This window comes from Cyprinus carpio, chromosome B7 (genome assembly GCF_018340385.1).
Source record: "Cyprinus carpio isolate SPL01 chromosome B7, ASM1834038v1, whole genome shotgun sequence".
Lineage (NCBI taxonomy): Eukaryota > Metazoa > Chordata > Actinopteri > Cypriniformes > Cyprinidae > Cyprinus > Cyprinus carpio.
In genome coordinates, this window is record NC_056603.1 from 16,157,560 (window position 1) to 16,183,743 (window position 26,184).

At 36.6% G+C, this 26,184-nt stretch overlaps 2 protein-coding genes across 2 annotated transcripts in view; one reads left to right on the plus strand and one right to left on the minus strand.

Annotated features, from left to right (window-relative positions):
* LOC109094294 (cGMP-inhibited 3',5'-cyclic phosphodiesterase B-like) overlaps positions 1–13,143 on the minus strand; it is a 47,940-nt gene extending 34,797 nt beyond the window's left edge. Inside the window, exon 1 of the mRNA XM_042727534.1 lies at positions 11,569–13,143. Coding sequence (XP_042583468.1) covers positions 11,569–12,462 — 894 coding nt within the window. The 5' untranslated portion in view covers positions 12,463–13,143. The remainder of the gene's footprint in view (positions 1–11,568) is intronic.
* A 1,944-nt stretch (positions 13,144–15,087) lies between these two features.
* copb1 (COPI coat complex subunit beta 1) lies at positions 15,088–25,652 on the plus strand. Its single transcript, XM_042727537.1, has 22 exons — positions 15,088–15,244; positions 16,089–16,230; positions 17,208–17,437; positions 17,535–17,704; positions 17,790–17,904; positions 18,002–18,094; positions 19,325–19,462; positions 19,562–19,681; positions 20,185–20,292; positions 20,938–21,071; positions 21,272–21,430; positions 21,613–21,709; positions 22,343–22,503; positions 22,581–22,701; positions 22,789–23,016; positions 23,213–23,392; positions 24,149–24,293; positions 24,380–24,499; positions 24,593–24,738; positions 24,832–24,921; positions 25,013–25,168; positions 25,312–25,652. Exons 2-22 carry the CDS (start codon positions 16,140–16,142, stop codon positions 25,369–25,371), a joined length of 2,862 nt encoding a protein of 953 aa, XP_042583471.1. The 5' UTR covers positions 15,088–15,244; positions 16,089–16,139; the 3' UTR covers positions 25,372–25,652.
* Positions 25,653–26,184: the final 532 nt, after the last annotated feature.

A 26,184-nucleotide genomic window follows, 5' to 3' on the forward strand; every position in this document is an offset into this window, starting at 1 on the left:
CTGATGTTAGTTGTGAGATATAAGCTCACAATTGCTAGATAAAAGCCAAAATTGTGAGACCATGTAAAAATTAATTTTTTTCATTTTTTTATTCCTTGTCAAAAAGTAAAAATCAGAATTGTGAGATGTGAATAAAAAAATTAAAAAAAAAAAAACTTCTAGATGTAAACTTGATGTAGAGAATTAAGAAAAAGGTCAAAATTCTGACATATAAACACAGAATTAGGAGAAAAAGTACAAAAAAACTGACTTCTGACTGAATTCTGATTTTTTATTTTATTTTTTCAGAATTGCAAAATATAAACTCAGAATTGCAAGAAAAAAGTCAGAATTGCTAGATTAAAAAGTCGTAATTACCTTTTTAATTGTTTTATTCTGTGGCAGAAACGGACGTCTATATCCTAGCAAATGCCAGGCTGTGTATATTTTTTTTTTTTACATATAATAACACAAATATATATCTGCTCTATATACTGGCATGCAATTAGCATTTTTTCCTTTCTCTTCAAGCGCAGTTATATTTCTCTCTGACGTCTTTTGAGAAAAAACTACAATCAACAATCAAAGCTCACTTGTCTGTTTCTTAGAGGCCTCTATTCATTAACCTGGTGGGGAACTGTGTGTGCGTCATACGTGGCAGTTTGGGTGGGCCACGATTCTGATTTAATCTAGCGCAGCGCCACCACCACCACCACCACCACCGGAGCATGTGTCTGTGTGAGAGCTCACTAAAGTAACGAGTCTTCTGTGCTAATGGCCACGTGATTCCCACAGACGCCTATCACACTCTTCATTAAGACACATGCTTGAGTGGCCTTCTTATCTCTCATGACAGCTCACGTCATTCATAACACACACATGAGCAAGTACACAAAGCTCTAAAGAGACACTCACAGACACACACCTCTCAGGGTTTAACAGACAGTACTTTTATGCCTCATTACTTCCATTTACGATGTAGTTTTTCTATAAACTTAGAAGAAATTTTAGTCATGTACCAATAAGAATGTCAATGTGTAACTATCTGGGCAGACCTGAAAGACATTCACTAAATGCTAAATTTAAAAAGAAGTCATTTTAAGCAGATATATTTAAATTTGATATTTTTATGTTTTAATAATTATTACATAATATATTTGTAAATATTTTATTTGCTAAAAAAACCCTGCATTGTACACAAACACACTTTAATTGTAAAATTAATTTCAAGAGTAAACTAACATTGATAATTAAAAAAATAAAAAATACAGTCCCTGCATAAAGTAGTTTTTAATTGTCAGTTTTCAAATGCCAGTTTTAAAATTTGAACCATACACAAAGATAAAAAAAAAATCTGAGAGGATCAGAGCAAAACTGCAAAAATAATTATAAAAAAGGCTAGTAAAATGCAATTTCTAAACCTGTTAAAACATCTGCCTTTATCCATTTCATATGTTTAAAAAAGAAGGACTTCCTGATCAGCATAAACAAAGTCAAGAAAATTCAGGACAAGGCTCACGCGAGAGGAGGCGAGACGCCGGCACTAAAGTCAGGGCCCTTCTTTTGACACTAATGATTGACTTTTCCCCTCCTGTGAAATGCGACTGACGTCATCATAGCTGAAGCTCAAAACGGGGGGTGGGGGGAGGGGGCCGGTGGAACGGCTACATTTCATTGCCATTACATTTTCACAGTCAAAACTTTTAATAGAAAAGGAAATGTTTGGAATATTTAGGTCAGTTCTTCCAGGAGTTCAGGTTTCTGCACTGTAGTGAGTAACAGCGGTTCATAGTTTTGCCCTCTTTCAGTGGGGTTCGCTCTCAGCAGCTAAACACACAGACCTTCCTCTGTAGCCACCACTGACGTCAGCAGTCACCTAGCAACAGTCTTTTGGTGTAAAAGCAGCAGTGCTGACACTGTTTTCAAATAAGACAGAAACAGAGTGAGGGAGAGAGAGAAAGAGAGAGAGAGGGAGAGACAGATGGTCAAAATAAGAAAGAAAGAGACAAAAAAGGAGGAAAAAGGAGAGCAGCGACGCTTTTAAGATACTTGTGTTTCAATGGCATAATGCATTACCACAGTAATTTAATGCTTCCTCAAACACACACATATATTTTAAGGAAAAAATCTGTTTAATTTGATTTAGCAAATACTTTCCATACACACTTGGGACATTAAAACTATGCCTCCCACGCACACACACACACTTAAAAATAAATAAAATATTAAACATAATAATACTTGTGTTTCCAAAATTAAGTATTCATTCTGGAAATTACAGTATTTAAAAAACAATAATTAAGAAAAGCTCAAAATGATTTAGATTTATTTTTAGAGAATTGTGTATTTATTTAGAGTATTTTTAATAAAGCTCTCAAATTTTAATTGTCAAGTGTAACAACTCAAGTAATAAAAATTAAATAAATAAACCAATAAAATCTTGCATGCCTTTCATTCTCATGTCATGGAAATCAAAGAGCCAAAGCCAAGTTACAATCAGGATCTTTACGTAAATTGGACACAGGCTTCCCGAGCTCAGTAACTCACCCATGAACTCTACATTCGACCCACAATTCCCTCCTCCCCATCAGACCTGACCATGTGTTCGCACCCCCCCACAGCCGGCCAAGCGAACAAACAGCTTTTTCAAATGCTGGACACATACAAGAATCAACAAACTCCTTGTGGACTTTAGAGCTACTAGGCCACCTTAAATGTTTGAGTGTCTGGGAACCTTATGGTGCAATAAACCTTTCCCGATAAGCCATGCAGAAAATCCCTGGGCCTACTTAAAACCAATGAGATGTGCTGAATGAGTGGCTAATATAAAGAAGGAAGGTGTGCCAGACGTCCCCTGTTTTGACCCACGGGTCTCCTAGCCCACTTTCGACCCCGTCCGCAAAGGGAAGGTGTGAACCGTCACTTCAACACATCCAGGAAAAGCCACTTATCTCTCTACTGTTTCCATTAATGTCCCCAAAACATGGAGACACAAAGCACTGCATGGATACGGTGAGCGAGAGTGCGCGCGCACACACACACACATGGCTGTGGAGAGAGAGTGAGAAAGGCCAGATAAGAAGCTGGAGAAATGAGGAACAGCCAGAGTACAATTTGACAAGAGTTTGGCTAGGACGGCTTGTCCTCAAATATCCCTTGTGTGCTAAATGAATAAGATTTATCAATGTTCATCATGTCAATCACATGTAATGTATTAAAGAAACCACTACTTGTCTGAAAAAATACAGCAACTGGATGAGACATTAAGACAAATTAATAGAAATGATGCACATGTGGTCAAGGCGGTAACAAGAAGAAAAAACAACTCTACTGCAAAAAAAGAAAAGAAAATTTTGTATTTAAAAAAAGAATCAAATGAAAATAAAAAGTAACACACCGTGTGGGTAAACCTGACTAACAGCAACACTTCAGCGCTTTCAGCAACCGCTGCTCAGCTCGGCTCAGCCACCACGAAAAACTAAAGAGCTGCAAGCTAATTGCTGGTGATCATGACGCAAACGGTCTCCAAGGTAACCGAGTTTTGGAGTAGCCGCTCCAGCATTTCCTCATCTGTTTGCACTCACACCAGCAGGCTGACAATGCACTCGCTGCATCCTGTTTCAGTCTGCAGACAGAAACGCTGCTGATCTCTGTTAACCCCTTCCTCCTTAACCTGGAGAACTGCTGTGCACTACAGTAATTACTCACGCCACAGGTGCTGTTAGGATCGAGTCGGGTGGAAGTCTGGGAAGAAAAAAAAATAAGAGGGGTTTTCGGGAAGTAACAGAGAGGAACGGCTGGTTTTATGTTACAGTTCTTTGTGTCTACCTTAAAACGCAACAGACAACTTACGAACTGAGAGAGATGCAACTGAAAGCATCAAGCGTTGAAGTATTCCAGCTTGGCAAGTTTCCTGGCACAACAGATCACATTTATCTGCTGCTGCCCTCATAAAGAGCACATTTCACTTTAAAACCAGCCGAACACATTATTAGATAATCTAACACCATTACATCGTGAATGCACTGCAAATCTAGCTGAGACAAAATAAAGTGCAATTCTTGTAACAGTTTAACTATATCAGTTCATTATTGTTTGAAAAATTCAATAGGAAAAAAATAAACATCATTCGGGAAGTTCTTTATTTAATTTCATAACAATAATAGTAGTAGTAATTTGATTATTATTTAATAAGAGACTACGGCTTAAAGATAATTCCTCACTGTCATCTATCCCATGCTCCTCATTTTAAATTTGCTCATTTCCACATTTCAAGATTATCCCTTTCTTTCCAACATATACACACACACTCAAACCAGTCCATTCAGAGAACGAGACCAAAACCTCACTCGCACTCCAATAATGGAAATAGATCACAGCGCTTCATCTCACACATAATAGGGCCAAGCCTCCCCATTCTCTTTTCACTTGTTTTAAAAGGCATTCTCAGAGATTCACACCCTGTTTTACGTCACTTCATCTTTTTCATTTATGACTATGAACTACATTTTTGAAACGTATTGATGTCATTGTTTTAGAAGCTGTAATTTTCATTTAAAGAGAAATATTAATATTGAAACTATCAGACCTCTCCGAGAAAACACACGCACACACAACGGTTTGTCATGTCTCCGAGCGCTCGCTATGGACGTAGTGTTCTCTACTCTGATCATGCCGTTGAGGAGGCAGTCAGTAAATTGTACATGGCAATAAGTAAAACTTGGCCTTTTTTTCTGTAGACATACTCTCATACGTCACCACTTAGTGACGTCAATGTTATATCATTCCACATGGCATTAGTGCAGGAGAACGTGACAGCTGAGAGGAGCTCCACTCCACTGTTCCACCGCCTCACACACACACACATGCACCTTTTCTCTCGCTCGCTCTTTTTGCTTTATATTTAAGGGTTGCTTTGAGGCATTTTGTGTGTACTTAATAAAGGGATACAAGATGAAAATAAAAATAATTTAATTTGATCATTTGACATAATTTGACAATTTGAAAAAGACAATACTGCTGACTGTACTTACAATAACGCCACGCTATCTGTGTGACAGCCTTTGTCTTTTACTATTTTAAGTCCTCTGTATTATTACATTAAAGCACAGTAACAGCTGGTGTTTCAAAAGTCTCAATGAGACGTTAAGACATTGTTGCACACACCATGGGAGAAGGCCATGTAATACCACACAGGCTTTATTCCTTAAATACACACACACAAACACGCTTCATGTTGATGAGTGACTGCAAATGCTAATCCAAAATAAAATCTAGAGACTGAATCAGAGCTTGAAGAGCTCTTACAGATAAACACACTAGCACCACATTCAGCAGAAGAGAACATTTCAATATATTAAACTTAACAACTAATGGGTGAAGCACCAACTTTGCCAAAGCAAGGTAGAAAAACATTCAAATAAGATTTGTGCGTAACAAGACCTTTATACCTAATGAAAAGATGCACTTATGCGATTGATTGCTCTTTTTGAGTAGCTTACATAAACCAATGTTCGGATGATGATGTTTTACTGTGAATCTGCACACGCACTTTCACCTCACTGACACTTCGTCGGTGGTAAAATGTCAATCCCTCTCATCAAGTCCAATTATGAATCGTCAGTCTCACTGTTCTTTCATAAATACATAATATGGCACGCTTTCCAAATGTGCTGGGGATTCCCAGCCCAGGACATCTCCCACATTCAGGCATCTCATTCGCAAAAGTGATCTATTCATTTTCAACTAAGGGAAATTATTGTGAGCACACATGGCCTCTCTCTGGCATTTGCATTCACACACACAATCACAGGCCATTAACATTTCCTGACAAACCACTTTCACACACACACATTATATATATATATATATATATATATATATATATATATATATATATATATATATATATATATACACAAACACTAAAAAACTAGAAATAATTTCACACAAATAAGTGATTTAAATGTGCAATTTTGAAGTAGAAAGGGTAAAAAATGATTTTCTTTTCTTAAAAAACTCCAATAATCTTTGTTGTATTTACAAGCAATTTCTTCCAGTGTATATAACTAAAGTCTTAGAATTTAAATTCTTAGTTCAATGAAGAAAGATAGCCTATTCCCTAAGAAAACAATGCAATGTTTTGGTCAGTTTTTTATTCATACCACTGCAATGATTTGAATATAAAATACTCCCTGTGAAATTCCTATAAATTTCCAATTTCAATAAAACAACAGCATGACCAAGAACAGCGGTTTCTCAGCAGAGTGCACTATAATGGAAACAGTGTCACAATCAGCAGTAAGCTGTTAAACAAACTGTATTTCATCAAATAAACATTGGTCAGTCTGTAGAGTTTGAAAGATGCAGGCCCATGTGACAGCATTTTAACCTTTCGTGACTTCAGCATTACTTATGTACATCTAAACCTTCTGGGCCCTCGCTTATTGTTGACGTGTTGAAAAAGATTAGCTGAAACCTTACCTAAACACAATATATTAAACCTCCCAGAAGCTGGCAAAACTGAAAATAGCTATGAGCCAAGTAGTGATTGTTCTCATTCTCTTCGCTTTCATGAGGTCACGAACATCACGAAATACCCAAAACTCTCTACAAACCCATATGGCAAAACACCCCAGAGACAAACAACAACTGCCAGCTTCACAGCTTCCATATCAACATGAGCCACTAATAGCAAATGGCCAAGCTACATTCCAATCATTCTGATAGCAACGAAAAACTAAATAACACAAGTGTTTTCTACAGAAAAAAATGTATTGTGATATTTGATATTTTTTAAACTGATATTTTAAAAATAATGATATATTTTATAATATGTGATCAATTGTCATCAATTATGGCACAGCATGTAAATATTCTTTTTTTTTTACTTTAATAATGCAGTACCCTTTTTCAACAGCAAATGTCAGCGCTGTTCATCAGTTTACATATAATTTTGCCGTCATACAACAATTAGACTTTATTATTATTAGTAGGGCTGTAAAATCAATGATTCGCTTCTAACATAAAAGTAAGCATGTGCACACACATATATATATGTATCTATGTATGTAAACATACTTTTATATTGGAAGCAATTAATCGCAATTAATCAATTTTACAGTCCTAACCTCAGGCAGTACATTTACTACACTTTGTCACCAAATGTAGAGTCAGCCAGTCATTATCACAAGAAAAACCCTGCTAGTGTGATCAGGACCCTGAAGCAGAGGGGGTCTCGTATCACACCTTATTAAATAAATAAATAAATAAATAAATATGTTGGCATCAAATGCTGATTAAATATTTTTATTTACCTTGTAGATTATCTTGCATTAACATTCAGCCTGGCTAAATTACAATACAACCATATAGCAACAATATCAAATTTGAAGAGCTAAATATTTCCTTTGTGTCTCTTTTGGGACTAGCATGTGTTTTTGTCAGAGAATATTTATATTGAAAATATAAGATTCAGTAGTCGGAGATAGTGCTTTGAGACACTACATGGCACCAACTAACTTGAGTTGACATGAAAAACAAGAGTCCACAAAGTGACAAAACATGAAAGCAGCACCCATATGTTACCATGGACAACAGTGAAATATCCAGCTTAGCTGCTCTGTGCCACAACTGACCAATAACCGACTACACCAGTGATGCTGCTCATGATGGTTTTTGCTTGATGTTGATCTACGCACGCACATATTAATTCAAGGCTGTAAGCATTACGGTTGTTATGAACTGTATTGCGACATGTAACGTAACTGACCAGCTTACAATGTGGTTAAAGTGCAAACAGATTATGCGACACAATTGGCTGGTCATGTTGGGTTTCTCTGTGCAATTCATTCTGCATTTTCTTCAATTGCTCAGCTTTTCTTTCACCATGCCCTGAATGATCACATTCAATAAACAATATATAATAAATCATCAGTTTGAAATGTTAAAATAAAAACATGCACGCTTATTTGCATTCTGGTTGCAACTGCTCAAACTTATTCATAGTTTAGTAATGCCTTGTATTTCTAGCTACCTTAGGTGATAAAATTAAAGACGTTTCTTGACTAAAAGTCTAAATATGCATCAACAGAAAAAAGAATGTTATATACAGTACAAATTAATTATGTGTTTTTCTGGATTTTTGAAATAGAATTTTAAATAGAAATGTATTATGCAATACATTCTGATAAACCAGTACTTTTTTTGGCCTTAACAAAAACAGATTTTTTCCAATCCGTGATCCAATAAAACAACAAAAACTTCACCTTATCTGCAAATAACTACTTCTTTTTGTATTTGTATATATATATATATATATATATATATATATATATATATATATATATATATATATATATTGTGTGTGTGTATGTATGTATGTTATGGTCATAACTCGAGGGGCTAAATTGAATTATAACTCTAATATATATGATTATGTATAAAACAAACCTAATTCCACCTAACTGCATTACTTTTAGCTCAACTTCTATGGAAGAAAAAAAACACACAAAAAGGAACAAGACCTTGTTCGCTACTCGGCCCCTAGCATCTCTACAATATAATCACCGCTCCATGTGCTATGTTAAAGGTGACTGGGCTTTGTTATGATTATCAACTGATTTAAAGATCCAAGCCACATAAACATCTCAAACAGCTTGGCTACCTCATATAGTGGTCCATCTTGAAAGCGCCATAATCCTGCCATCAGTTCTAAACACAGCTCAGGCTGTGACGAACATTGGGCTGAAAATGCAATGAATCACAGGTGGCTTGAAGAGAGGACTGGAGCCGTTTCTCACTGTGTGCAAGTGAAAAAGTCATAAGGCCATACGTGAGACACAGCACTGACCAGAACAACATGCAAAAAAAAAAAAAAAAAAATACTTGCGGACACATTAAGATCCTGTCATGGAAGAAAAACTACATAGTGCCAGTAACATAAAAGAATATATAAATGTACAATATTTTCACACAGCAATGATTTTAGCAGCAGAACAAAGCAGGCTAAACCTATGTTTACTTCAGATTGCCCATGACGTTTTTTCACAACTGATAATGACTGATAATAACCTTACACTCTCAAACTTTCAAGGTCTTTACAAGGAGCATGTGAAAAAAAAGAATATAAAAACGTTTGTAATATATATATGCAGATATATATCATATATAAATAGCTAATTTTGTTGTGTACACAAAAAATATTGTTTTAGGCAGATCAGCTTCACTCAGAGTATAATACATTTACTAGAGCTTGTGTATATTTTTACTAAACGTCATAACAACATATATTATTATTATTTATAATAATATCCATGTTAAATTAGAGAACACTAATACTAATATAATGCATTCCTTAAAATTAAGCCCAAGCAGCACTTTGGGAGAAAAAAAAAAAAGCTGTTCACAAGGTCTATCTAAACCAGATTGTGTGAGAGTATGAATAAAAGAAAAAAGCTTAACTATCAAAAACAGTCAGAGAGAATCAGAATGAGAGAATTGTGTCTCTCATGTCATATCATGACTCAAACTGAGAAAAAGTTGCACAAAAACACCCACTGAAAATTCACTGTACAACAACTCTACTTCAATAAAAATAAAAATAAAAATGAGCAAACACATAGACATCAGTGTTCAATATTCAACTTCAAAGTGAACTTCTCCAGCTCCCTTTTGATAAGATGAGGGCACACATTTAATTGCATAAAATTATACAAAGTAGGTTGCATTTAAAAAAAAAAAAAATGCATTAATGGCATAAATATTTAATGGATTGATGATAAAATTATTTGTTGTTTTATGCATTATGAAAGCTCTCATCACTTCAACGTCAAATGCAAAAGTAAAATTTAAATATATTTGTCTCAATAAGCACCAACTGCCGCAATTCAAACTAGGACAAGATGGAGTTCATATATAGCAAAATTCCATTTACTTTCTTTCTAGCTTGATATTTTGTTTCCAGGTGTCCTTACAGATCCCATGTGAGGGAGAACTGATGCTTCTGCTCAGTAAGAACAGGTGCTTACAGGTCAAAATAACGTCTGAAACTGGTCATACTGAAACCTCAATTCATGAGCGTGACTGGAACAGTGCACTCATTCAAAGCACACTCAAATCACTTGAAGCACAAAGAGAATAGCCTTATGTGCAAGCAAGTAGAGAAGGAACAAAACTCTTTATAATTAGTGTGAAAACATGCATAGCTAATTCCAAATTTACTAAAATTATATTTTTGTAATTTACTAAAATGCTGCCTTTGTGTATGTGCAGAAACAAGTCAGAATGACTACATGAAAACCCAGCACTGTGTGTCAGTATATTTACTTTGAAGCACAGGTTTGATGACCTTGAATTTAGTGTTTAAACATGACCCTTTACCCTTGGCTGGGGATGACTTTTTGGGCAATGTGGGTTTGACGTAAAAATAAATAAATAAATCAAACAACTGCAAGCACCATATCCTACTCAATGAACTAACAAAGTTTCCATATTTATACAACTTAAAGATAACAAACCGCATGTGCCTAAAAAAGTTAAATAAACAGTCTGCTGATTTTCCATTATCTCACACACACATAACATAAACCAAAAACTTTTGTTAAAACGTTTCACTTAACACTAGAACGCAAAAGAAGAGCCAATCAAAGAAAAACATTTCAAACCTTACATACTCTATTTACGGTACAGACACTGGGACAAGCGGTGGCCCACTTTTCAAGTGTTTGAATCAATGATTAATAGTGTAAGTTTTGTTTCACTTCAGGACGAACACACCATTCTGAGCAGCATTATGAGAAGTGCTGTAAACTGGATAACGTCTCGTGGGTGAAAAGTAAATGTTTTCCTGTAGCACTGAGAAAAGGCAATAAGGAAATATTTCTAAACAGACATTTCATAAAATGTGTTTTTGTAACTTGTAAATAAAAAAAAAAAAAAGGATCAAAAATATTTTAAAGGACACATATTCACCTTTAAAATATAACTGTATCAGACTGGACCAACAAAGGGGATACAACACAAAACTTCACATAGGCCTAAATTCAATTTCGATCCATTTGAAACATCCCGAAATATGCTCTGTGTTCACTCTAAAATACCAAAAAGTTAAACGGAAATGTTTAGCATATAAAGAAAAGTTCTCACCCCATCACAGTGAAACAATCAAACCTAAATAAATTTGGGAACTAGGCAACAGGTGACTGGCCCAACATTAGAGTACACTCTAGAAAAATTAAGGGTTTTTCACAGAAATGCCATAGAAGAACCGTTTTTTGGTTCCCCAAAGAACCTTTCAGTGAAGCGTTCTTAAAACAACCATTTTTCTTAATGTGCAGAACATTTTTAACCCTTTTCCCACTAAAAATAACGTTTTGTTGAATGGAAAAGTTCCATGGATGTTAACAGTTCTTGATGGAACTATGCAAATAAAGAACCTTTATTTTTATGAGTGTATGTGGCCTTTTGGAGTGTCAGAAGTGTGTGTATCAGGAGTATAATGATTTGTGATGGGTTTTAAAGTGCATTTCAGGAATGTGATGCCATGTATCAACCAGTAACTGAGTTGACCGACTGCTGAACAGCCCCTACCTGTTCTCTGGATATACAGGGCAGAGAAGGTCTGCGGGGCATCTTACAACTGCCATAATAACTGCTGGACGTCTCTCCCAAAGAAACACAGCTGGACCTTCTCCTGGGTCTGATGACGGGAACTTTCTCCTCCGCGTTAGGAATCCTGCTGGCCGTCTCCCTCGGTGGGTAATAGTGATCGAAACAGAGCGCCAGCAAAGAGCCGGAGACCCCCGCCGTACACGCCAGCACCGGCCTGAGGGACGGAGACAGACAGCCGAGGCTGGTGAAAGACAGCAGCCACACCAGGCTGGCGAAGACCAGGATCAGGACGCTGTGTTTGAGTTTGAGAGTGGGGATGAGAGTGAGCAGACCCACGCAGCCCAGCACAAACAGCAACCTGCCCATCATTTGCATCTGCTGGTGCTCCTCTCCCCACTGCAACAAGCGCAAGACCATCAAATCCCCCAAGTAGCATGATGCTGGTAAGGACAAAAGCCAACATCTGCTGCTCTCCCTCTTCGTCCGCCTCAGGTACAGGGTGAGGAAGAAATACGCGCAGCCGATGCTGAATAAAGGACTGATGGACTGGGAGAAATCAAAGAGGAAAGTCCGCAGGTCCGAGACGCCGTGTCCACTCTGAAAGCACCTCGAAATGAAGCAGGAGAGCGCCAGGACTGCCAGCGCTCCCACGTAGAGAGCCGAGCCGCGGAATAGTTTGGACTTGAGAATATCCTCATTGCAAAACCTACAGACGTTGAATAAAAAGCCCCTCGAATGGTCTTGTTTTAACGGAGTGACGCAGCTCTTCACATAGCCGTTCCTGAAGCTCTCCCCGCTGTTTGCATTGCCAACAACACCATCGTGCTGTCTGATTTTACTGTGCAAAACCTCTCCTTCCTCCTGCACAGCCATGTTGTCCTCCTTCGGTGCGCTTTAAACTTTCATTGCTCCGAGATAAATCCTCCGCGTGTCAACGTTTCACTACATGACGGCAAAACGCGCTCCATGGTCACTCAAACGTGCTCAGGCATTTTGGCCAGGAGGAAAAGAGGCTGAAATGTTGTTGTTTTTTAGCAGACTCGAGCTCTATGTCGCCGTCTAGGTGCGACAATTTGTAAAATGACTAGAGCGCGAGAGACAGAGACGCAAACCGCGCCGCCTTCAATTTATGTCTGTATCTTTCATTTCTAGTCATTTTTTCCTAGCCTTAATGCGGTGCTTGAACAATACTAAAGAATGTTGAAGTATAGACTATCTATATGTGGAAAATATATAACAAGACTTAAACAGCATATGTGTATCCTTCCTTTGTGTGTGTGAGCAAGTGTATAATTAGAAACTTTGGAGTCGTGTGTAGGCTACATACGTTGTCTTTATTGTTTGCTTATATCTACGATTGTAGCAGCATATGATTGAGCTAAGTCACTAATCAGTCACGTAAATAGGCTAGTGTTGACTATCTATCTTCTACGTTTTTGGCAACAATGTGACAACAGGCCATTATGGTTTCATTGCATAAGCACCACAAGAGGTCACTAACATTGACATTAAACTATGCTATAGCTGAGTTGTCAACTGTTATCTACCAGTGATGGGGATCCTGAGTCTTAACCGGGTGAGGAACCCCCTAATATTATTGTGTTTTATTTATAACACTGTAGCCTATACTATCTCATCATTGTTACATTATGCTAATTTTCTCAGTAAAATTTGTATTCTTTACAATGTCCTCTACAAAAGCAAAATCAAAGTTTTTTCACTGTGCATTCTAATTAATCTCAATCAAACTGCAGTTGGGTTATTTTGATTAAGTAAAAATATATATTTTTTTAAATACAGCTGACTAACAATAAAACATGATAACAATAAAAAAACATGACTTTAAAAAAAAACAGTTATCTCTTTTTACAAATAAACTCTTCATATATTTTTAAGGAGAAATCTCTCTTATTGCAAATAGATCTGTCCACAGACCCCTGCAGTACCTTTAAGAACATTTTGTTGGAGTATTATTTATATATACCATATTTTTGGGGGGCATTATTTTAATTCAAGGTTACAACTTGAGGACTTTTGTAACATTCAGTGATAACACTGAAGCGTTTATTTTATTAACTGATCTAGAGATTATAAGACAAATAATATAAAGTAGAAAATAAAATTGGCCCATGATCCTTTTGTCTTTGCTCAGTCAACACCTTTTCCCTTTCCTAAAAAACATGTTATAAAGAGGGAAAGTCCCTCCAATGCCAATGCTTTAGGTAAAAAGAACCTGTATTCTGAACGAAGTTGTGGTCTTTCCTTTGAAGCGTGAACACAAAGAATTTTTTTTTAATGATCTTAAGATGACTCACATTTGTAAAAAGATCCAGATATAGAAGTTTATGAAAATGTAATATATTTATTCCATATCGACGAGCAAGAACAATTTATGCACTTGGCTGGAAAATTGGTTTGAAATTGTGGTTCTCGCATTATGGTTCATTTATGATCTCAAATGCTGGAGACTAATGCTGGTTCCATAATGCATTGAAATTGACCTTATTTACTTGACATCTGTGCAGCAATCCCCATAGCTATCTTAAGAGCTTTTCTATGATTCCAACTGCACAAGTGAAGTGGTTGAGTAGACAAGTCAATAAAACCACCAGTCATTCTCATGTGAGGATCATGTACACTAATGTATCTTCCAAGCATTTATGGAACTGGTAGAAAGCTGTTTAGCAGGAGGCCATGCTATTATTTACATAAACAAATGTTTATGTGCTACATTCTAAAAAAAGTCAAAAAATACTGTGTTAATTTGAGGGTATGAAGGTCTTTATTGATTTTTACAGCACCATTTTCCATTTTTCCACAGATATTATTCTTACAGTGTACTTTAATAAAATATAAGCTATAAATTATATTATATTATAAATATAAATACATTTATTACATATAACAGAGGTATATGGGTATTAGAAAAATACAAGAAATTCTTCTTTAAACCTCCTTAAATTGTATTAAATTCACTATTTATATGAATTTTCTCAAAAATGTTGCATTGTAATTATGAATATAATATATAACATTCAATAGTACAATATTATTCCAATTGTAAAAAATATTTCTATTTTCCATTTTTGTTTCAATTTTAGTTAAAGGTATAGTCATTTTAAATATGTCTATAGTTTTTAGCATTTTTTATTTCAGTTATTTTAGTACGCCAAGATAAGGTAACAAAAACTAGCTACAACTAGCTTAATTATTATATATATATATAATTTTATGGTTTTAGTTTTGATTAACTAGAAAAACCTATTTTCACACCAATAAATATACAAATAGATTGGGTTATTTTTCCTTATACATCTTGACTAACACGTGGAAATTTCTTCTTCTTCTTCTTCTTCTTCTTCTTCTTCTTCTTTTGGTGTTTTAAACCGGTTGGCAAACAAACCACAGGGAAATTTAAGTGTAATATTCCAGTATAAACAAGCACAACATAATCACAAACACATACACAACTCCAGTCTACTCTGCAACAAACTTTCGCGTTTGCGTAACGCGACATGTGGTTTGATCCTTCCGGCTCGCTGTAGTATTGATGTGGCCAAGTCAGCCAGGTTCCACGTCACTCGGAAGGATCAGAATTTCTTTAGACACGGATGCGCACACAGAAGAGGAGAGAGACCTAATACCTGTTTGAAAGGTAATAAATTGGCAGCTTTACAAAAGAGCACATAAATAAAAGACAGATTCATTGTTACTTTGAGCTGCTTCGAGCACGGAAGAGCTGGTGGTTTGTGTTAGGTTTGGTCGCAAACTGTTAGCGTGCTAGCTGTTACTGTAGCAGTGATGTCGAATGATCACGCAATCAATAATATAACTCTATAACCTTAAGTCCGTTATCAAGATGTGTTATTAAACAGCAGTGGTGATATTAATACGCTGTTATTTATAATAACTGCACAACATGGTGCAAATTGGTCTTCTGCCACGGCTGGTAAACAAACGTTAGCTGCTACTTCAGTGACTCCTGTGCGGCCGCAGACCTTGAGACTTCTGACGGGATACTGATATAAAAATTCTTGTTAACAGAGTTTACCATGAAATCACCTAAAATTCACGTAGTAATACATATACTGTGGAAGTTCCATGGTGTTCTTTGAAGTGCTTTGGAATGACACGTAAATACAAGGTGCGTGGGTATGGCAATCATTTAAAGGTGCGACCTGTGTTTTTAATGATAACAAGGTTTTAGTTATGAAAACTAACAATTTATGTAGTGCTTTGAGCTAGTGGTCTGGTCACTTTATGCATACGCATGAACAGAAAACTACCAAACAATACAGTAGTAGTCAACATCTGAAGTGGATCAAAACCTTTCATCAAAGTTGTCCTAAAACCAAAATGTGTTCTTGTATAAGGACAAATTTAATGAACTGTTTTGATCCACTTCAGATGTTGACTACTGTACCGAGAGAGTTGTCACATTATCATATAATTGACTATTCATTTGAACTTTTAGTGATGTGTTGCAGCCTGTGTTTCAGGAAAACTCATTCATTCTGAGTGGAGTCTCTTGAAGAGAAAGAGCTGACATCATGACAGCCGCGGAGAATGTGTGTTACACACTCATCAATGTCACCAATGACTCGGAACCACCGTCCGAAGTCAGCTTGAAAACTGATTTAGGTAATGTTCATGTGGAGTAGTTTATTAAATAAAATTACATTTATTACATTTCAATTTATATTAACGTGCAATGCATGCCATTTTAAAAGTTTGGGGTTGGTAGGGCTGGGCGATATCTAACGATATAATCATGAGCATCTAGTCAGTAAAGCCGGTTCCCTGATTAGCGCTAAATCGCCATCACCTGCTTTCAAATGGACCGGCATTTAATAGACAGAGCCGTAGTTCACTGACAAGGTACGCAATATCGCGTTCATTATCCCAGATGAATCGTCTTTGATAATGAACGCGATATTGCGTACCTTGTCAGTGATCTACGGCTCTGTCTATTAAATGCCGCTCCATTTGAAAGCAGGTGATGGCGATTTAGCGCTAATCAGGGAACCGGCTTTACTGACTAGATGCGCATGATTATATCGTTAAATATATCGCCCAGCCCTAGGGGTTGGTAAGATTTTTGAAAAAAGTCTCATGTTCACTATGGTTGCACATATTTGATCAAAATGCAGTAAAATAATTATTATAATCAAGTATTATTACAATTTAATTTTCTACATTAATACATTTTAAAATGTTATTTATTCTTGTGATGGCGAAGCTGAATTGTCATGAGCCATTGCTCCAGTCTTCAGATTCACATAAGCTTCAGAAATCATTCTAATAAGCTGATTTGGTGCACAGCAACATTTATTATTTTGTTTTAGCACAGTTGAAAACACTTGCACTGCTGTTTAGTGGAAACTGTCTTTTTTCAGGATTTTTTTGTATTTTTTTTAAAGTTCAAAAGAACAGCATTTATTTGAAATAGAAATCTTTTATAATGCTTTACGAGTCTTTGCTGTCAGTTTTGAACAATTTAATGTGTCCTTACTGAATAAAATTTCTAATTTATTCTTAAAACTATTTTACCGACTCCAAATATTCAAAAGGTAGTAAACGTGTGTAACAGTTTTCCTCGTTTATTTTTGTCAAAACAGAAAAGGGGGAAATCAAAGCCAAGACAGAGGCTTTGAAAAAGGTCATCATCATGATCCTGAATGGAGAGAAACTTCCAGGCCTGTTAATGACCATTATTAGGTTTGTGCTGCCTCTTCAGGACCACACAATTAAGAAACTATTACTAGTTTTTTGGGAAATTGTTCCCAAAACTACTCCTGATGGCAAACTTCTTCAGGAGATGATCTTGGTCTGTGATGCCTACAGGAAGGTAGGCAAGAAATATGCAACTTAATGTTTATTGTTTATTGTAAAGAGGTATGTTGTATTTCTTTGTTCAAAAATGCCATCTGTGTTCTGCATCATAGGATCTCCAGCATCCCAATGAGTTCATCCGTGGCTCCACCCTGCGCTTCCTGTGCAAGCTGAAGGAATCTGAGCTGCTGGAGCCCCTCATGCCAGCGATCCGTGCCTGTCTGGAGCATCGTCACAGCTATGTACGCCGCAATGCAGTCCTGGCCATCTACACTATCTACAGGTGTGTTGATGGATCTTTGTACTCACAAGCAAGAAACAAATATCAGAGATGGTTTTTATTATATAATTTTATTTTATTTTTTTAGGAACTTTGAGCATTTGATCCCAGACGCCCCTGAGTTAATTCATGATTTTCTCGTAAATGAGAAAGACGCAAGCTGCAAGAGAAATGCTTTTATGATGCTGATTCATGCAGATCAGGTACAAAGTCTTCTTATAGTTTTAGAAATTCTGTTTTTAAGTACAAGAATGTGAATCTCATGAAACTACCTACCTGTTCTTCTAATAATCATTGCAGGATAGAGCTTTGGACTACCTTAGCACCTGTATTGATCAGGTGCATACTTTCGGAGACATTCTACAGCTTGTTATTGTGGAACTGATTTATAAGGTGAGTTGTTTATTCACAATACTATTCACAGTACTATCTATCTTCACAAGTGATTCTTGTTTAACCCTCAGAGACCCAGCATAGTAGAACTGCAACTTCAATATAAACCAATTTAATAATACATAACTCTGACTAAATATGGGTAAAACAATGCATAACAGTAGCTGACACTTGATCTCAGTTTTTTTGGGAAACTATTTGCACATTAACTGCCACAGCTTGTAGTCACACAAAATGACACCAGCTAGCTGACACAATTCTTAGTAGGTTTGGAACATCTATTTACAAAGCAAGTATTTGACATCAGTTTTTTATTTTTTATTTTACATCTATATGTCTAGTGATGGGAAAGGCTTTGACAAGGCTTATGCCCAGAGTATACTTTGGGCTTACATACATACATGCATACATACGTACATACATGCATATGGGGAAGTCGTGGCCTAATTAAGCAAGGCACCGAACCCCTAACTGCTCCCTGGGTGCCGCTGCCCACTGCTCCAGGTGTGTGTTCACGGTGTGTGCATTGTGTGTGCACTTTGGATGGGTTAAATGCAGAGCACGAATTCTGAGTATGGGTCACCATACTTGGCTGTATGTCACGTCACTTTCTCACACACACACATATAAATAAAATAAAATAAATGCTTGGATGTGAAAATTTATTACATTGTTTAAACAGTCAGATAACTTCATTTACACACAACTTTCACCACTTTATCCCTACATTTTGTACTGTAGGGGTGGAACTTCACAACACTAAATGCCCATTAATTTCACAATTTAGTTTTATAAAATATAGAAAATAAAGGCTTTTTAAAAAACATGTTTATGGGTATTTCTTATTTGTTGGAAGTTGGAACTTTTTTATTTTATTATTATTATTTTTATTATTATTATTAATATATATATTAATAGTATATATTTTATTTTATTTTTGAAAAAACAGTTTTTAGTTTAGGGCTATAAAGCCCCTTAAAGGACATATAAGAACCATGAAAGTGGTCCAAGTACACAAAGTTTTTTGCTATTTTATCTTGTAGCCAACGTCAAATCATTAGTTTCTTTTTTGGATGTACTATTTCATTACAGAAATGCTGTCATCAACAGCACATTTTCTTCTCCCTCTTGTTCAATCAAATTCTAAGCTCTTCTTTACGCACACTGCATACTGCCGGATGGTCTTAAATGCATTCTCAGTGTCTATTTTACATTCTTAAATTTGTTTAGGTCTGCCATGCCAACCCCTCAGAGAGAGCTCGTTTCATCCGTTGTATTTACAACCTGCTGCAGTCTTCCAGTCCAGCTGTAAAATATGAAGCAGCTGGAACTCTGGTTACTCTGTCCAGCGCTCCCACTGCCATCAAGGTACAGCATCTATCTCCACTGTTGTTCTCATGTACTTTTTCTGCATGGTGGTAAATGGAAGTTGAATGGCATTGTTTGCATGTTCTTGTTGTGTTTCAGGCTGCTGCTCAGTGCTACATTGATCTGATCATTAAAGAGAGTGACAACAACGTTAAGCTCATTGTTCTGGACCGACTGATCGAGCTGAAGGAACATCCTACACATGAGCGTGTGCTGCAGGTACACATGAGTGCATCAGAGACATTCATTCCACAAATAGGGATGTAACGACTAACCGTGAGCCGGTTGAAAATCGATTCAAATAAGTAACGATTCAAATCGGTTGAGATGCTAAACGAATCGCGATTCAATTAGGGGTAGGAGTTTATATGAATGTATGTCTGAGGGGAACGTATGGTCTTAAGAAAAAATAAGATGGTATTTTTTCTTTTCATCTTGCCTCTGTATAATGCATATTAGAGTTCATAAGTGCAGCACTGCTTTGCTTACAGTGAAAACCAAGGAAATGCTTTAAGCGCCACCTGCTGGCAGAGAGTGAATCTGCTTCTCATTCAGCTCTTCTGATGTTTCTGTTTCATGCTGATATTTTTCATGCATAGTTTCACAAAACTGAAGTCATTCAAAAGTCATTCTGTTTTTCGAATCGTGACTTGAGTGAATAATTACATCCCTATCCACAAATGAAACCTAGCAGTAAGCTTGTTGCTGTGTCTTATACATAGGACCTTGTGATGGATATTCTGAGGGTTTTGACCACTCCTGATCTTGAGGTTCGCAAGAAGACCCTACAGCTGGCCCTGGACCTGGTGTCATCCCGCAATGTAGAAGAGGTGTGTATCAATACCTTCCATTTTAAAGGATTGTTCACCCAAAAAATGAACATTATCATAATTTTTTCATGTTGTTACAAACCTTTATGATATGCTCTTTTTTAAGGGGAACACAAAAGAAAAAATGTCGAAAAATGTATTTTCATCTCTTTTCCACGTAATAAAGGGGACATGGGGACATTTACAGGGACTTTAAACGGCCAAAAAGGCACTATAAAAGTAGTCCATCTGCACATTTAGTCCTGTGGACTTCCATTCATATGCATGCAAATGTGGAAGACCGGAAACTCAAGCTCATGCAAAGAAGTTTCACATTTTTATACATTCCAAACTTCAGGAAACTTCTGTTTGTTATATTTAAGTTTGAAATAAAAGGTGCCACAGACCATGATGTCATATCTCAACTGTGAAGAAATTTAGCATTTTTTTTTTTAAAGTCTAATGTGATCACTGATTTATGTGCCATTTTCTAGTGTTTTTTTTTTTTTTAAAGCTTGACATCCAGGATTCCCTGTTTATTGTCATTCTATGTATACAAAAACTAAACAAAATAAAAGTTTTTCATGCAGTGGTAAATAATTACTATTTAATGTCAAACAATCTTTCAGATTCAAGCAAAGGACCTGAATTGTTCTTTTTTTGCAGCTGGTTATAGTGCTAAAGAAAGAAGTCATCAAAACCAACAATGTGACCGAGCATGAGGACACAGACAAGTACAGGCAGCTGCTTGTTCGCACTCTCCACTCCTGTAGCGTGCGCTTCCCTGACATGGCAGGATCTCAATTGTTGTGGTTGTGGTGCTTTTTATGCATTTCAGCTATTTCAAAACATTTATTTCTAGCAACAAACTTGAAGTTACACACTTCACCAGAAAGCTGGTTCATTGAACATTTGCTGTTAATACGTCTAGTCCTTTTAGATGTTCTCATCTAAACTCACTGTTCTCATCTTTGCTCTTAAATGTACGATTTGTGTTTTATGTGTGGCCACAGCTGATGGAGTTCCTGAGTGACACTAACGAGGCGGCCGCAGCCGACGTGCTGGAGTTTGTGCGTGAGGCGATTCAGAGGTTTGACAACCTCAGACCTCTCATCATTGAGAAGATGCTAGAGGTCTTTCATGCTATCAAGACTGTCAAGTAAGAAATGCTGCTTAACTGCTTCATTAGAAGTTTGATAAATCCAATTACGTAAATCATCTGTATTAAATATTAATTGGTCTATTATTCTGGACTGCTTAATAGTACTTTGATTTGATTGGGGTTATAAAAGGGATCATGATGCATTGCAGTGATTTTAAACAAGGACTTTTCTGTTGCAGGATTTACAGAGGTGCTCTGTGGATTTTGGGTGAATATTGCAGCACTAAAGAAGACATCCAGAGTGTCATGACAGAAGTCCGCAGATCTTTGGGAGAGGTCTGTAGGGCAGCAGTTCATAGTGCTTTGTTAAATTCAGGGCTCATCATTAACACCTGTATGGAACAAGCACCAAATTAAAACATATTAAGAGTCAATGGCTTTAGGGTTAAATAGTGTTGTATTGGAAAATAAAAATGATGGTTCCCATGTTTCTGTAAATATCTGGAAATTTCACAAATGTGGTTTCCAGGCCTGGAAAATTCTTGAAAATTAATGATATCTTAATAGATCATGGACAGTTCTGTAGTCAGTATAAAAGTGAGAAAAACTTTCTTTGGCTAGGAACTATTATTTTGAGTGTGATCACTGTAAAATTCTTTTTCAAAAACTAAAAATGAATTTGTCAAAGTGTGGGAGCCCTGAATGTAACTATTTCTTCTACTAATTATATATATATATATATATATATATATATATATATATATATATATATATATATATATATATATATATATATATATATTAGTAATATGCAGGTTTGCAGAAAAGTGCAGAGTATTGTACAGTACACATAAAACAACTGAAGTGTTCTGAAATCTACAAAAATGTGATAAGCATTCTTTATTAATGTTACTGCACCTTACAGAGCTCTCAAACATTTGTTTTAAAAAAACATTTTTTTTAATTCAGATCCCTATTGTGGAAAATGAGTTGAAAAAGGAGGCTGGAGAGGTGAAACCAGAGGAGGAGGTCACTGCAGCTCCAGCTCCTAAGCTGGTGACAGAAATGGGCACTTACGTCACTCAGAGTGCCCTGAGCACCTCCAGACCATCCAAAAAAGAAGAGGATAGGTGATTATCCCCCTTATTGATACATTATGGAGATTATCCTCCATATTACATTTCTAAATGATCCCTTTATTCTGTAGGCCTCCTCTGAGGGGTTTCCTGATGGATGGAGACTTTTACGTTGCTGCCTCATTGGCCACCACCCTCACCAAAGTGGCCTTGCGCTACGTTGCTCTTGCCGAGGACAAAAAAAGGCAAAATGTAAGTTCATTTAAAAAAAATGTGACTAAACTCTAATTATTCATGTGTCCATTTATGGTGGAATAAATGTTATTTTCCTGCCTTTAGTCATTTGTTGCAGAGGCTATGCTGATCATGGCCACTGTGCTCCATCTTGGCAAGTCATCTCTACCCAAGAAGCCCATCACAGATGACGATGTGGACCGGATCTCACTATGCCTCAAGGTCCTGTCCGAGTGCTCGCCCCTCATGAATGACATCTTTAACAAGGAATGCCGCAGATCTCTGTCCCATATGCTCGCTGTCAGACTGGAGGAGGAGAAACTGTCTCAGAAGGTAAGCGCGGTCATTCCTGGTAGTTAGTGAAATCAGAAACCTAATAATATGATTATAGTATTGTTATATCCATATGAAGATATAGACAAACATATTGTCAGATCTTGTCTTACAGATTAAAAGATGATCGTTGCTCATTTATTTGTGACCATTATATTTAATTGTGGTGTTATTTGTTTTGTTTTTTCCCCCTCAGAAAGAGTCGGAGAAGCGCAATGTATTGGTTCAGGCAGATGATCCGATCTCCTTCATGCAGCTGACCGCTAAGAATGAGATGACATCCAAAGAGGATCAATTCCAGCTCAGTCTGCTGGCTGCTATGGGCAACACTCAGAGGAAAGAAGCCGCAGACCCTCTGGCCTCCAAACTTAATAAGGTTTTTGGAAGATTTTATATGGATATGTTTGAATCTGTACAAGCCATATTTTTATGATGATGACGACTGATTGGAAAGGTTGCTTGTAGTTTGTCATCTTTGACCACCAGAGGGCATGTTGGTTCAACTGATGGAAATTGTTAATGCCTCACATCAAGCAGGAGTCTGAATTTTCCACCCATTTCTAGCATCTTACAAACTCATCATCCTCATTTGAAATGTGAGCTTCTGGTCTTTTTAATTTTTGTGCATTTGTTTATCAGTTAGATAACCATGACCAGTGGTTCTCAATCTTTTTGACTCTAAGGCCCCCCTTTGTCTTCAACAATAATTGAAGGCCCTCTTCCCTTATAGATGTAATTACTTTTTTTTTTTTTTTTTTTTTTAAATAATAAAATTTTGAAAGATTTAAGAGCTAAATGTTCTTCAAAATTATTATTTTATATATATATTTTTATATATAGAATATATTCTTTAACAAATAAATTTATATGGCTTCTCCAGGTCTAGAATTATCCATTTTAAACTTAGTCTACCTTCCTTAAGAGCTGTAAGAACCCTGTTTAAAAATAAATAAATAAATAAAGTTAAAATAAACAAATATGAATTTTTAGCTTATTTTTATTATTATTTTTCTTTTTAGCTTGACTTTTCTTATTTTAAGTAATTTTAAGTTATCTTAAGGCCCCTGTTGGCCCTCGGCCACCTGGTTGAAAGCCATTGTCCTGGTCTGAGCTGTCTGATGTTTTCTTCCAGGTCACCCAATTAACTGGTTTCTCAGATCCAGTGTACGCAGAAGCTTATGTCCATGTCAATCAGTATGACATTGTCCTGGATGTCCTGGTTGTTAATCAGACTAGCGACACCCTACAGAACTGCACCCTGGAGCTGGCGACACTTGGTACAAGTTGTTCCATTGATCCTTAAAGAAACTTGTATTGTATGTGTTTGGTGCATGTTTTGCTGAACATGTTCTTCAATCTCCAGGTGATCTTAAATTGGTTGAGAAACCATCTCCTCTTACATTGGCTCCTCACGACTTTGCCAACATAAAAGCCAATGTGAAAGTGGCTTCCACAGAGAATGGCATCATATTTGGAAACATAGGTTTGTGGACCCTGTGTAGCTGTCCTTAATAATACCTGTACCAATTTTTGTTGTTGAGGAGGGACCTGGAATCACTTTTGTTATGTTTTGCAGTATATGATGTATCAGGAGCAGCCAGTGACAGGAACTGCGTAGTCCTCAGCGATATTCACATTGATATCATGGACTATATTCAGCCGGCCTCCTGCACAGATGCTGAGTTCAGACAGATGTGGGCTGAATTTGAGTGGGAAAATAAGGTGGCTGGTCATTTCTTTTAGCAGAAAATGGCTGTTAATTTCCATTTTGTGAGAGGGAATGTCTGGAGTTTGTTCTGTTTTGTTTCCACACAGGTTACCGTCAACACTAATATCATAGATCTGAACGAATACCTTCAACACATTCTTAATTCTACCAACATGAAGTGCTTGACCCCAGAGAAGGTACAGTACCCACTCGAAGAGAACAGTAAATGCCTCTGTGACATTATAATGTGATTGCATTCATATCTCATGTTTTGCTTTTGTAACTCAGGCCCTGTCTGGCATCTGTGGCTTTATGGCAGCAAATCTATATGCCCGCTCTATATTTGGGGAGGATGCCCTTGCAAACGTCAGCATTGAAAAGCCAATCCACATGGGACCTGATGCCCCAGTCAATGGCCATATTCGCATCCGAGCCAAAAGCCAGGTGATTTTGACTTATGTATAGTTCTTTGTATATTTTAATGGTCAGTTACAAAGTCATAATTTTTTTTTACAACAGTCAGTTCTTGAATTTGCATGTGTAGTTTGTTACTGCATGATTGATAATTCCTCTTTGTTTTTTAATAGGGTATGGCTTTGAGTCTGGGTGACAAAATCAACCTGTCTCAGAAGAGGACCGGCGCATAAATTTCAGAGACCAATGGCCAATGAGTGAAAGGGCGAGATTTGACTAAAACGTGCTATAGTTACTCCTATGTCTTGTCTTTTTTTTTCTAGTGCTTCTTTTGTGTCTGTCCAGACTACCGTACACATGCAGAGCTCTGTGGCCAAGATCTAAGCTCTTTAAACTATGTCTAAAGAGATCATTTTGACATTTTCTACCAACACGATTCTTCCTAACTGCTCTAAAAGGAATTGACCCTGTTGATCTGTATTCTGTTTCATTAAACATTGCACACCATATATCACAAAAGCGTTTGTATTCTCTTGTTAACGAAAAAGTGTTACAACAACCCTTTTTTATGAATTGGAAAAATCGTTTGTAAGTAGTCAAGAACAGTCCTGCCTTCTAACCACAGTTAACACAACAAAGGATGTGTTCTCTTGAAGAAAACCTTCTGGAATTTTAAGAATTTTGTTATGGTCTCCTGCCTCTTAGATGACTTGGGCTCATAAGACTTGTGGTCAGTCATAACTTTCATGTTTGTGTAGTGTATAATAATATTAATGACAAAGGCGTTAAGGATGTGGCCTTGCCCTGAGTAGATTTGGCCTTATAAGAACGCACATTCATTTTCAAGTGAATATAAACAATAAATAAGTGCAATAAAAACTATAACAATGTGAAATATTATTATCATTTAAAATAAATTACTATTTTAATCTAAAATGTAATTGTGATGGCAAAGCTGAATTTTCAGCAGCCATTACTCCAGTCTTAAGTGGTATAGAATCTAATATGCTGATTTGAAGCTCAAAAAATATTTCATCATTAAATAA

What these genes read in the sequence shown, in the direction of transcription:
- copb1 (XM_042727537.1), top strand. Translation starts at nt 16,140, where the DNA reads ATGACAGCCGCGGAGAATGTGTGTTACACACTCATCAATGTCACCAAT. An exon ending in GCCATCTACACTATCTACAG is followed by an intron (nt 17,705 to 17,789) that starts GTGTGTTGATGG and finishes TTATTTTTTTAG; the next exon opens with GAACTTTGAGCATTTGATCC. An exon ending in TTCCCTGACATGGCAGGATC is followed by an intron (nt 21,072 to 21,271) that starts TCAATTGTTGTG and finishes ATTTGTGTTTTA; the next exon opens with TGTGTGGCCACAGCTGATGG.